Raw genomic sequence first — 13,626 nt, 5'->3', positions numbered from 1 at the left:
CTCCTTATGACGAGGCCGCTGAAGACTGGGAGGATTATGAGAAGCGTTTGCGGCAACACTTCTTGGCTTTCGGCGTTGTCAACGCTCCTTTGTGTAAGTCGTTATTTCTATGTTGGATTTCCCCACGGACCTATCAGCTGCTATCTCAGTTAGCCCCTCTGCGGGAACCTGCCTCCCTGTCCTTCCAAGAAATGTGTGACTTATTGTCTAACTATTACCGCAAAAACACCCACGTCATTGCCGCCCTTGTGGCGTTCTACCGGTGTCGTAAACAGCCCCATCAATCTTACCGGGCTTGGGCGGCGGACCTACACGGTCTGAGTAGGAAATGTCAGTTTGTCACGGACACTCATCATGAGTCTTATGCTGATTCAATGGTTAGGGATGCTATTCTACGGCTTGTTCCTGATAAAGAAGTTTGGCAACGTGCCCTACAACTACCAAACCTGTCGTTGTCTGAAGTTCTAAGCATCGCTCAGTCCTTTGAAGTGTCTCACGCTGCTGGTGCGCAAATAGACGCATGGTGTGATGTAGGCGCTGTACAGTCAACTTTAGACACGGACAATTTGCCTGTTTCACAGGAGAACGAAGATGTGGCGGCGGTTCACTCGCGTAAACGACGTCACGTTGGGCCGCAACGCTCACAGCGAAAACAGCAGCCTGAAGCAGGTTCGTTCTGCACTTCCTTCTTGTCCACGTTGTTTCGTACAGCATGATAGGGCCGCGCGTCCAAAACGTTGGGCCACGTGTAATTCATGTAGGAAAAAAGGCCACATTGCTTCTGTGTGTCAGTCCCCTAAAGTTCCTGTCAACAAGGACGAGGCATCGGACATGGATGTTAACTGTGTGCTTTCTCAAACAAATAAGTTGTTTGTTACTGTTCGTGTTCTGGATAAAGACATTCGCATGCAAGTGGACACTGGATCTGCAGTAACTCTCATTAATTCTCGCACGTATTTGGAGTTGGGCTCCCCTCCCTTGTCTCCAGTTACGCGAAATCTGAGAACTTATAATAAACAGAAAATTCCTATCATTGACCAGTTTGATGCTTCCACTGCCTACAAGTCTGTTGTTAGGCCCCTCACGTTTTATGTGGTGGATCATGCGGGCACTGAAAACCTGTTCGGTTATGATGCTTTCCAGTTGTTCAGATTCTCCATTGATGATGATGTGCACCTCATATCTGAGGATATGCCGTATTAACAGCTGGATGGATTGTGTTCTGAATTTTTGTTCGTGTTCTCTGCTGGTCTGGGTCGTGCCAAGGATTTTGAAGCCCACATTACTCTTAAACCTACAGCTCGCCCTAAGTTTTTCCGGGCACGCCCTATTCTGGTGGCGTTGCGTGCACCTGTCAAGGCTGAGACAGACAGATTAACAGCTTCAAGGATTCTCCTTCCTGTTACCTCCAGCAAATGGGCATCGTCAATCGTGGTGGTTTCTAAACCAAATGGGAGACTGCGATTGTGTGGTGATTTTAAAGCCACCGTCAATGCTCAGAGCCTCATTGACACTTATCCTCTGCCCCGTCCTGAGGAGTTATTTACCAAGCTCGCTGGGGGGGCAGTTCTTTTCCAAAATTGACTTATCGGAGGCGTACCATCAGTTGCCGTTGGATGCTTCTCCCAAGGAATTTCTCGTCATCAACACTCCTTGTGGGTTGTATCAGTACCAGCGGTTACCATTTGGCACCGATAGAGTGCCGGCCATTTTTCAGCGGTTTTTGGAACAGCTCACGGCTTCCGTTCCCGGCTGCTAAACTATCTGGATGACATTGTTGTCACGGGGGCCACCACTGAGGAGCACCTTCGCAATTTGCGTTCACTGTTTCGGGTTCTGCATTCGGCTGGGTTGAAGTGCAATCTGGACAAGTCACAGTTCTTCCAACCCTCCATTGTGTATCTTGGTTTCCACTTGTCCCGTGAGGGTATACGTCCTCTACATCAGCACGTTGCGGCCATTAACGCTCTACCCCAGCCGCCTACAGTAAAAGGACTACAGGCATTTCTAGGCAAGATTGCTTATTATCACAAATTCATTCCATCCGCGGCGGTGATAGCTCATCCTCTGCATCAGCTGTTATGCAAAAATGTCCCTTTCTGTTTGTCCGACGAGTGTGAGCAGGCTTTTGTGTACTGATACTTTACCACTTGTTTTGCCTACTTTTCAATGAATATATATCTTGCCTTGTACTATCTTTTATTAAATTTATTATAAATTATCTGAAATCAAATGATCACAAGTGTTAAATAGGTTACTGAATGTGTCCAATGATGTGATTGTTACATGTAGAGTTTATGACTAAAACTACTCTTATAAATCACAAATTCTTTTGTGTTTTGTTTCACAGTCCAAAACACATACAAGCTACAGTGTCATGGAGCTTTTTGATATGATGAATAATATTGATATGTGTATTACAGTAATTCTTTTCCATGCCATTAACATTATTCTGTTTCAGAAACATTTCATGTTTATTTGGATGCATTACTTTTCAGCTATCAGTGAAGTACTAGACACAGTAGCAGGAAAGCCGCTGTATCAGCTTAATGAAACTGTTAGTTCTGAGGTGGTTGCCACTGCTACAAATCTTGGTAATGAACTGGCAACATCAGTAGATGGTAGTGCTCCTGAGTACCCAACGTGTAGCCTTAGTGACAAGCTTATCTACATCTACACCTCTGGCACTACAGGTTTTCCCAAAGCTGCAGTCATAACACATACAAGGTGTGTACTTTTTTCAGATATTAGACATTTTATGCATTATTTCCTGAACTTTATTATTAATATCCTGGATTTTAAATATTGGTTTTCATGGTCCACAATTACTTGAAACAACATACCTTTCAGGTATCTTCGGTACCTCTATTGGAATAGGGTCCTTACTGATTTTTCTATTCACTATTAATTGTGAATATTGTCATCCTCCTGTTTTCCAGCAAAAAATGCAATAAAATCTTTTTGGGTTACTAAACACAATACGTAGTGAGTGCCCCTGTTGGACTGTGCACATGATAAGCAACTTTGCATAACTGGCAGCAAGGGCAAATTCTAGTCCACTGACGACAATCTGTGTGTATGTCCGGCCACACAAACCTCTGTAACACCAGCTTAAACATTGTGCACACTCCAGTGTGACACAGGTTATGGAAGTTACTGAACACTGTCCAGGGGAATGCAGTTGGTACATACAGTCATGATCTGCTGTGCATTACATCCCAGTACACCTTGCCAATTTCACCCAGCATTTTGACCAGTTGCCATTTTAGTGAAGTTTTATCATTGAGTAATACTGCTTGTAGTTCATGGTCTTCTTGCTGCATGACTGCTAACACTGTCATGTTCAATGGTTGTGAAATGCCAAATAAGCAGTCGGCCATCACATTGGTCAGTCCGGAAATGTGCCACAAGTCTGTAGTGAATTGGCATATAAACTCGAGTTGAGAGTGCTCCAATATTGAGCACTTGTCACTCTTCTTACGGAATGCATATACCAGCTATTTATAATCAGTATGAACTGCGAAATCCTGTGCCTTGACCTGTGGCCTGAAGTGCTTGATGGATCGGTAGATAGCCAACAGCTCCCTATCACATGTCCTCCAACACTGCTGTGAAGGTGTCATTTTATGCAAAAAAATATTCCAATGGCTGCCATGCACCACCTACCCATCCTTGCAAAGCTGGCTGGCATCAACCACTAAGGTGAGCAAAGCATAAAGTTTATGGTGAGTGGGTAGGGTGGCCTGAGCAAGGCTGTTTTTCATCGCTATGAATGCTGCATCCATACTACCATTCCATTGCATGGGTGCACTATCTCGTACTTTTGCACCTGATAGTGCTGCATTTAAAAGCACCTGTTGCTCGGCAATATGTGGTAAATGAAGCTGGTAAAAATTTACCATCCCAAGGTATCTGCATAGCTCTTTTATGGTGGTAGGCTATGGCAGTTGTAATATGCCCTCTACTTTTTCTGGTAATGTTTCAGAGCCAGAGGATGATATGTGATGGCTCAGAAATTCAACTTCAGGCTGACCAAAAATGCATTTCACAGTTTTAAAAACTTCACTGTACTTCTCCAGTCATTTAAAAACCTCACAAAGTGACTGTGATGCTGTTCTCTAGTTTCTGAATAGACCAAAACATTGTCCAGACAAGCAAAGTGTCAAGTTAACCCACCAAGATGGAATCTATAAACTGCTGCCTGGTCTGTGCAGTGTTCCACAACCTGAATGTCACAAACTTCGACTCTAACAATCTGAAGGGTGGATAGCTGCCTCGGGAATGTGCTCTGGCATGACCGGTTTCTTCATATAGGCCTTAGCGCAGTTAATGGCTCTAAATATTGTTGAACTATGAAAGATGTGGTTGTAGTCACTTAATAATGGTACCAGATAGCGGTCAGGAATAGTCTTGGCATTCAGCACTTGATAATCACTGCATAGATGCCAGGTTCCACCTTTTTTTAGGGGCTATGCGTAATACTGATGCCCAATGACTGCACGATGGGCAAATAATTTCCTCATTCAACTTAAGATAAAATTTTGCTTTTGCTATTGCGAGGCATCCAAGTGCTAATCTGCATGGGTAACATGACATAGGTGGTCCATCTGCAGTTTTGATGTGGTGGACAGTGTGATGCAACACCTGTTGTGGCACTCACAGTGGTCTAGTTAAGGCTGGAAAATCTTGCAAAATCACACGGTAAACTTCATCTACTACTGTACAAGCTTGATGCTACTGGTTCTAGTATGATGGTGATTTCCAGCAGCTGTCAAACCAGTAAGGCTATGCGCAAGCCAGGCATCAGACATTTCAGGCAAAAGTTTGAAATATGCTAAGAAGTAGGCAACTATTATTGCCTCACCCACATCCGCTACCATGAAATTCCATGTTAACTGTCCATGCAGGACTAGATTCACATCCCCATGCTGCATACCATAAGTTGACATTTCTGTATTGTTAGCTACTGCCAAGTTGACTTCCACACACAGCCTGCAGCTGTGGAGTGACTTCCTCAGTAAAATACTTGTATCAGACCCTGTATCTATTAGGTATTTCCTTCCTGTGGTCCAACCCATTACAAATAGGTACTGAAAATTGTGGCAGTCAGTGGTGCATACTAATGACCACTGTCCCCATTTGGGAATGTGCATGGGCTTGTACATATTTTCACCTGTTCACCATGTCTGTGGTGCTTCCAGAAAACTGTGGAGCCAGACTCTGATGCAGAATTTGAAGTGGAGTGACTCCTTGAACGTCATAAGTTGGCTACACCCTCTACAGTGGCTTTCATTACCATGTGAAAGCACAGCTGCAATCTGTGCACTTAAGGGATCCACCTTGGCAGCTAGGGCATTATAATCGGCACACGACACAGTAGGGGTTATGAATGTATCACTGATGGAACAGTTACTGTACTGAGCTGCGAGCACAGTGTGATAGCATCTTGAATGCAGTCAGAAAGTTCTGTGACTACATCCATATCTGACCATGTGTGAGTGATGGCTTTTACCTAGGTTGACAGATGGTTGCTCCAAATTGTGTGTTGTCAGGAATGGTGTCAATGTCTACTTTGCTGTGAAGATGGTGATGGTATTGTGGGAGCTTCCTGTAGCACATTTCTTCTTGAGTCATTACCTGGTGAATGTGATCTTCCTATAAAGCCACTATACAGTGCATAGCTCTGCTTTTAATCTGTCATAGGTGTTTTCCGTTGGAGAAGCTGAATTTAGGAATATGGACAAGTCAAGGTATAATTTAATGAAAGACAATCAGAACTGCAAACAATGTATTCCAGTCAGTATGGTCAAAAGCTTTCTCCAAATCTACAAATGATATAAACATATGTTCAGTATCTTTCTTAAGATAAGGCATTGGGTCAGTGTTGCCCTATGTATTCCTACATTTCTCGGGAAAATGATATGTAAATGATTAGAATAGCAATTCGCTGTGACAGGTGTAATGGCCACCAGAGTGCATTAGTGTTACTTGCATCTAGTACTGTACTGTACTGGCCTGGTATATAAAGGGTGTAAACAGCATCAGATGTTGAGTGATCTCTGTGAAGGACACAGACATGCTGTGTAATCATGCGAGACTGTGTTATCAGCACCTAACATAGTTTGAAAGGGGGGGACCTCATTGTGGGTCTCCACTTGGTCAACTGGTCTAATCATGCGATATCCAGATTTGTGGGGCATTCATATGTGACAGTTGTTTGATGTTGGACTTCATGGGAATGTGAGGGCAGGCATACTAGCTATCATGGTTCCAGTTGACTCTGTCTGACCACTACAGTGGTTGATCATCATGTGCACCAAGTGTATTGTAGCTCCTTCACATCTGCACCTGCCATCCAAGAACAGGTAATGGACTTGCAGCAATACTGTGTGTCTTCCCACATGTTTGGTTGGAGACTGGCTGCAGCTGGATTATGGTATTACTCTGCCATATGTAGGCTGCCATTAACTTCTTAACAGAAATGGCTCCATTTGTAGTGGTGTCATGATCGGGAAACATGGACTGCTGATGAGGGATATCGCACTGTACTCAGCCTTGAATTGTAGTCTGCATCAGCAAATATAATGGTGACCTGGGAAGAGGTCTATTTCTTCCATTGTTTTGAAGAGGCACAACTCTGCTACTCCTGGTGTCACGGAATGAGGAGCCATCTGGTATGACTTCAGGTCACAGCTAACAGTGACTGAGAGAACTCTGACAGCACAACGGTATGTCATAGCTTCATGTTACCTCTCATGCAACAGTATTGTTGTGCCATTTTTCAATAGGACAATGTTCATCTACAAATGGCACGTGTCACTTTGAGCTGTCTGCTTGACACTGAGGAACTCTCCCCAACAGAACATGTGTGGGATCAGTTTGGATATCAAGTACCAGTTACAATAATTGTGGGCCAGCTTACCTAAGGAAAAGATACAATTACTTTGACATACTTCCCAACCAAATTGGTGCATGCTTACAGGGGAACAATGTCATACTATTAAGTGGGCTCATACTACCACATTCTTTGTGAATTTGACTTGTATTGTAATCACAGAAATAACATTACATACCTTCTCAACCCATGTACGTTCATTTCATTTCCTCTTCTTCTGGGTGCTTCACTTTTATTGTCAGGCAGTGTATATCTTGCATACCACATAGAATAGTTTTGCTGTGGAATGTTCTTTCATGGATCTCAATAATTCAAAGAGAATGTCTTCCATTCCAGATGCTTTACTTCTATCCTGGTCTTTCAGATATCTGTCAAATACTTCTCACAATATCACATCCCCAATCTCATCTTAATCTACTTCCTCTTCCCTTTCTGAAATACTGTCTTCAATCACATTTCCATAGCACAAGCTCTCTATATAATCCTCCCACCTGCGAGCCTTCCCTTGTTTGCTAAATAATGTCTTCTGATCTTTTATTGATACAGCCATATTCGTAATTGCCAGCGGCACATCACTGATGTAAAAATTTTAGCCTCTTGCTGGTTGGTATACATTTGTACTGGTGTGGAAAGTTCTTAAGCAATCACAGATCAAGCAAGTGAGGTCAGTCACAGCACACAGGGGGTATTTATACTGATCTCTTCAGCAATCATTTTGGTATAGCTGAGGCCACATGTTGGATCGCTGGGTGTGTGTTGTCAAATAGGCAGCACTTCTAGAATGGATCGATATTGTGTCTATTTGGTTGTGGATGGGCAGGACACTGCAGCCTGCCTGTTCAGGAGTGAAGTGACAGACTGTGCCTGTGGACTTGTGCAATGGGCATCTTTCTGATTTTGATAAGCCTATTCATTCAGTCTGTTTAGACTGAGGCTCCTTGGTTTACTGACTGTCAGACTATATTTACTTGGTGGATTCCTTGTAATTCTGCAATACTCCATGTGCTCTCTTGTGTTGGTTTTAAAAGGGGCAGGAGTTCTGTGTTCACATGGTGGAATTATTAGTGGAAGTTATTTGCTCACCTAAGGTAACCATGTTGAAATGCACTCGGGGAACATTAAGGGTGCGTAGTCTTTAACTGTGTCTTTCATCTGTTGTAGAATCCTGTGCAAATTTGTTTGGTGCAAGAGAACAGGCAGGGTATTATGTACTGGTGGGGCTCTTGTATCCCATGGGTGCTATGGAAATTTATCTTAAGACTGCTGAAAGTCTTTGCCCAGCTCTGACAGCTCTCATCAAATTGCATACGCATGCACTCAGCAACGGGGTAGTAAAGTCTATTCTGTAACAAGTTCTGATCCCCTTGATTTTCCTGTTCTGCTTATGCATTGTTTGTTAAATTTGGTTGGAAGCTGGTGAGTTTTGACTGGGCACAGCTCATTGAAAGCCATTACTTACTTTTTTCCCCAATGATAAATTTCAATTGTCAGTTGCAAATAACAACTGAAATATAGCCTGAAAAAATAATACTACAGTTGCTGAAAAAATCCTTAGTTTTTTATCACGGCACAGATTAAGAAGTTTTAATAGTTGGATGGCTGTATGATTTTAGAAAAAAAGTTTAATGTTTATTAATTCTGTGTGTTTCTCTATATTTTATATATTTACTGTACAAACAATTTCTCAAAAGGGACAAAGCCTGAGGTCTGGGTTAAGTTCAAGTGGGAGCAATATTCGCCCCACTGATCAATTTCAAGGTTAATGATATTTTGGTAACTGCTCTTCTTCCCAAATATTAATCTTGTCTATCTGTGTCCATTTGTATATTTAACTGTGTAAATATAATAGAGGGAAACATTCCACATGGGAAAAATATATCTAAAAAAAGGTGGTGTAACTTACCAAACGAAAGTGTTGGTATGTTGATAGAGACACTAACAAACACACACACACACACACACACACACACACACACACACACACACACACACACACACAAAATTCAAGCTTTCGCAACCCACGGTTGCTTCATCAGGAAAGAGGTAAGGAGAGGGAAAGACGAAAGGATGTGGGTTTTAAGGGAGAGGGTAAGAAGTCATTCCAGTCCCGGGAGCAGAAAGACTTACCTTAGGGGGAAAAAGAGACAGGTATACACTCGCGTGTGTGCGTGCGCGCCACACACACACACACACACACACACACACACACACACACACACACACACACAAACACAAATATATACCCATCTGCACATATACAGGCTCAAGCAGACATATAACTCTTTGCCTTTACATATGTCTGCTTGTGCGTGTGCGTGTGCGTGTGTGTGTGTGTGTGTAGGCACGCGCGCCCCCGCGAGTGTATACTTGTCCCTTTTTCCCCCTAAGGTAAGTCTTTCCGCTCCTGGGATTGGAATGACTCCTTACCCTCTCCCTTAAAACCCACATCCTTTAGTTTTTCCCTCTCCGTCCCTCTTTCCTAATGAAGCAACCGTGGGTTGTGAAAGCTTGAATTTTGTGTGTGTGTTTGTTAGTGTCTCTATCAACATACCAACACTTTTGTTTGGTAAGTTACACCATCTTTTTTTAGATAATAACTGTGTAAATAATCTCACAAGAAGGAGCAGTGCCCAGAGTCTGGGTTAAGATCAACTGGCAGCTACAATTACTCTGCTGACCAATTTCAAGGTTAATAATATTTTTTGTTAATAGGGCTACAGCCTACGACTGAATATTAATTGTCTATCTTGGTATTCTTAACTGTACAAATAATTCAATGAAGGGGCAATGGCCTAGATCTCAATCAAATTTATGGGATGCTACACTTGCTCCGTTGACCATTTTCAAAATTAATAGTGTTTGTTAAAGTTTTAAGATTTAATAATGTTCCTTTCCTTAAGTTTTAATTATGTAGTTGAATGTTTTTAAAGGTTTTGATTAATGCAAGTTTAGGCAAGGATTTTGGTTTCAATATTTAATTATTAGTGTTTGTTAAAGTTTGCTTTAATACAGTAACTCCAAGCTTTGCTGATCGTTTTGCTGCATATTGTTAAGATTCCAAAGGGGCTTAAGTTTGATGTTCAAGAGTACTTCACTGAACTATGTTGCATTCATATCAGTGTATACCTGTGTAACATTAAAAAAAAAACAGTTGTTAAATAAACATTGTATTAAGGTGCTTTCCACTTCTGAACCACTGTGTTTAAGTCTGACATGGTCCAAGGGTTGCTTCCAATTCCCTATCCCTGTCCTGAAGGTCTCACTTATTGTTCACACAAGTGCTACTCTTTTCTTTATGGATTTCATTAATTTTCCTATAGGTGGCATATATCATACCATAATCATGCATGCTTCTATGGCTTTGCATTTCTCCTTTAGCCATTCCTGCTGTGACGTTTTGCATTTCCTGTCACTCGTTTTTGTCTGTTTCATTTGCTGCATTTTTATTGTAGACATTTGAAACACATTTCACAATTTGATAGCCTCAGTATTTGTACTGCTGTGGTGATTTTCCCACAAAGCTATTTTTCTCTGTATTTCTGAAACTACTATTATGGATTATTTTGTTATTTAACAAGGTTAACAGCAAACTGATGTCACAGGTTTCTGCTAATGGCTGTAGGGCTCCACAGCATGCTTCAAGTCTCCAGTGATGATATTGTCTATGATCCATTGCCAGTATACCACTCAGCTGGTGGTATACTTGGAGTTGGGCAGGCACTGTTGTATGGTACCTCAGTAGTCATTCGAAGGAAATTCTCTGCCAGTAATTACTGGTCTGACTGTATTAAATACAACTGTACGGTAAGTAAACAAAACTATAAAGCCAAATTAAATTCTGAATTAATATATGACCCAGTTTATTTTTGTTGGTTGATACATCATCCATATACCGAACAGCAAGTAATATTTCAAATATTATAACAACACACTTTTTAAATTAGTAAAATTTTAGAATTCATTGAATGTATTTTAAGTACATACATCAAATTTCTTATATCTGATGTACTGTTAGAAAAACTTGTGCCTTTATGACATAAATGTGTCACTTTTCAGGTTTCTCAGTATATTGGGGAAATGTGTCGGTATCTGCTTTCTGTCCCAGAGAAACCAGAGGACAAGCAACATAAAGTTCGCCTTGCATTTGGAAATGGCCTGAGGCCACAAATATGGAAGAAGTTTGCAGAAAGATTTGGGATCTCACAAATTGGTGAATTCTATGGTGCTACAGAAGGAAACTCTAATTTAAGTTAGTAGCTATCACAATCATATTTGATGAATTTTAATAGTAAAATGGCACTATTACAAATAATTTTCAGTCTACAGAATCAAAAATGCAAAAGTGTCACAAAGCACCATCATTGTACATCAGTGATGACAAATACAATCTACAATCTCTAGTAAAAAAAAAAGGAGAAAAAAAGAAAAGAAAAGAAAAAAAAACATAAGAAATTACGTACACATACAACTCACAGTTTTGCCATCAGAATTAATTCATTCATTCACATGCAAGCAAAAGTAAGGGAAAGCATTCACCCATCTGAAGCTGATGCCTACATACATGAAACAGCACAGGAATGTTACTAACTTTAAAAACTATACTCTTTTCCCTGTTTAATTATACACCCTCATGATCACTAATTAAATTGGAAAAAAATGAATGGTAGCTCAAAAGTTAGTGACATGTCTGTCCTGGAAATTTCCATCACTGTATATTCAGTCATCCTCATGCCACATAGATCTTATCTTGAGTAAGAACCATTATAAATGTGTAATGAGTCAAAACGTGCTTTAGCTTGGAGATTGTTACAGTTAACGGCTTCTGTAGGCCTCCATAACAACCAACTACTATTAATACTACTCGTGCTATGTTATTTGTCAACAACAGCTTGTGTTCTCTCTTCACAGTTAAAAATTTGCAATCATGGTATATAACTAATAGAAAAGTTTCTATTTTGAAAGTGATGCTGCTTTTTATGTTACAATAGTCATCTGCAGTTCAACTCTGCTCAATTGCAATCGACGTAGGTGCAACCACGAAACAGACAGGCAGATCATTTATACAAAGGGTGGTTTATAACATACAATAATTAAATTTTGTTTTTATATCTGGTGTCCTCCAACAACCCACGTTATTATTAGACACAATTCCCCACCACAAGACTAAATAATTCTTAATATTATTTATTTAGCACATGGCTAATACAGGCATATCATAAAATTAAATTACATATACATATTTACACACAAGAAATTTAGGTTTGGCTTTACAACTGAATATCCAGTCCATCAATCCAGCACACTGCATCTAGATTTGATAGCAGGAAGGCCTCTTTGGCACCGTGATAGGCTCAAATCCTGCATTCACTGACAATGTGGTGAACAGTCTGGTATGGAGAACTGCAGTCACAGGCTGGATTAGGCAGCTTCTTCCACTTAAGGACAGCATCCCTGCATCAGCCATGGCTTGTACAGATTCTGTTAATGGTAGTCCAGGTCTTGCGTGATAGGTCCAATCCACCTGGAAGTTTAGCACCTGAGATGATGATATGCAGGCGCACATCTGTCACTGCTTCCCACCAAAATTTCCATTCTTCAAGGGGGTTTGAAACCCTTAGCAACCCTGTCAGCAGCATTGCACAGAGTTGGGAGGGACGATTTCAGTCTCTTTACGATTTAAATGGAGCAGGTCACTATGCACGGGTAGGTTAGAATTCCTGGATATCTTGTGGAATTCCCTCATAGGCCAGTACATCTGCGTAGATCAGGAAGCAATTATGTTGGTTAACAGTGGAGGCCAATAAACTGTGGTAGATCTGATTGTGCCAGATATTATGTGCATTGTCATATTCAGCTGGCTGTCAACAAGCCTTATATGATGACTATTCATTCAAACAGGTGCAAAATGCCAATTCAGCAATTCATATAATTCATCTTTGTGTTCTAGACTGGGATCCTGAGTCAATGCAGAAATCATTTTTGTACCTATCATTGTCATTTGTATTGCAGTTCATTAACAGAGACTTATTATTTCTCACAAATATCAATAAAGAGTAAATGTACTAAGATACTTCACTCTTACGCAAGCATCTCTAGATGATGATGAATAATTTACAGTCCGACAAACTGCCTATTTGCTTCTGTCTCGGGTTCTTCGGCCAACGTTCATCTGAAGAACCTAAGACAGAAGCAAATAGGCAGTTTGTCGACAAATGGCCATGAAAGCCTTAACAATTTTGAATTTACAGTCCGTCTGTTTCTGCTGTTATCTCTGTTCTGCTGTAGGCTGCATTTCTAATAAAGCAAATTATCAATTTGACACACAATCGTGTAGTAGTAAAGTATATAAATGTTTGCAACATTTGATTTTCAAGTAATTCATAAAATAATAACCAGCTTTCAAGTTATGGAGAAACTAGTATAAATACTAATGAAATAACAATTGTTCAAGAAATAGTGCACGTATGGTGAACAGGTCACACAATGGCCATATTAAAAACCCAAACACTGTACACATGCCAAGTGCCCGAAGAAGATTGAAGAACAAACCACAGTGGCAGCACTAGTTTGAACAGTCAAATATTTTGGTAGTTCATAGGTAGTACACTGCATCGACACCAGATTCTGGTGGTCGATGACTGTTACAGAGCCGCCCCCCCCCCCCCCCCCTTGCCTAGTGCAGAGCACAGGGAGAGATAGTGATGTAGGTTGGCATGGCACTTGGTCTGTGG

General features: G+C 41.0%; 1 protein-coding gene across 1 annotated transcript in view; it reads left to right on the top strand.

The window, feature by feature from the left end:
- The window catches only part of LOC126195404 (long-chain fatty acid transport protein 1-like), a 170,650-nt gene that overhangs the window by 109,351 nt on the left and 47,673 nt on the right, over positions 1 to 13,626 (top strand). Inside the window, exons 4-6 of the mRNA XM_049933996.1 lie at positions 2,499 to 2,727; positions 10,498 to 10,699; positions 10,952 to 11,144. Coding sequence (XP_049789953.1) covers positions 2,499 to 2,727; positions 10,498 to 10,699; positions 10,952 to 11,144 — 624 coding nt within the window. The remainder of the gene's footprint in view (positions 1 to 2,498; positions 2,728 to 10,497; positions 10,700 to 10,951; positions 11,145 to 13,626) is intronic.

This window comes from Schistocerca nitens, chromosome 7 (assembly GCF_023898315.1).
Source record: "Schistocerca nitens isolate TAMUIC-IGC-003100 chromosome 7, iqSchNite1.1, whole genome shotgun sequence".
Taxonomy (NCBI): domain Eukaryota; kingdom Metazoa; phylum Arthropoda; class Insecta; order Orthoptera; family Acrididae; genus Schistocerca; species Schistocerca nitens.
This window is presented reverse-complemented; position numbering and strand designations above follow the sequence as displayed.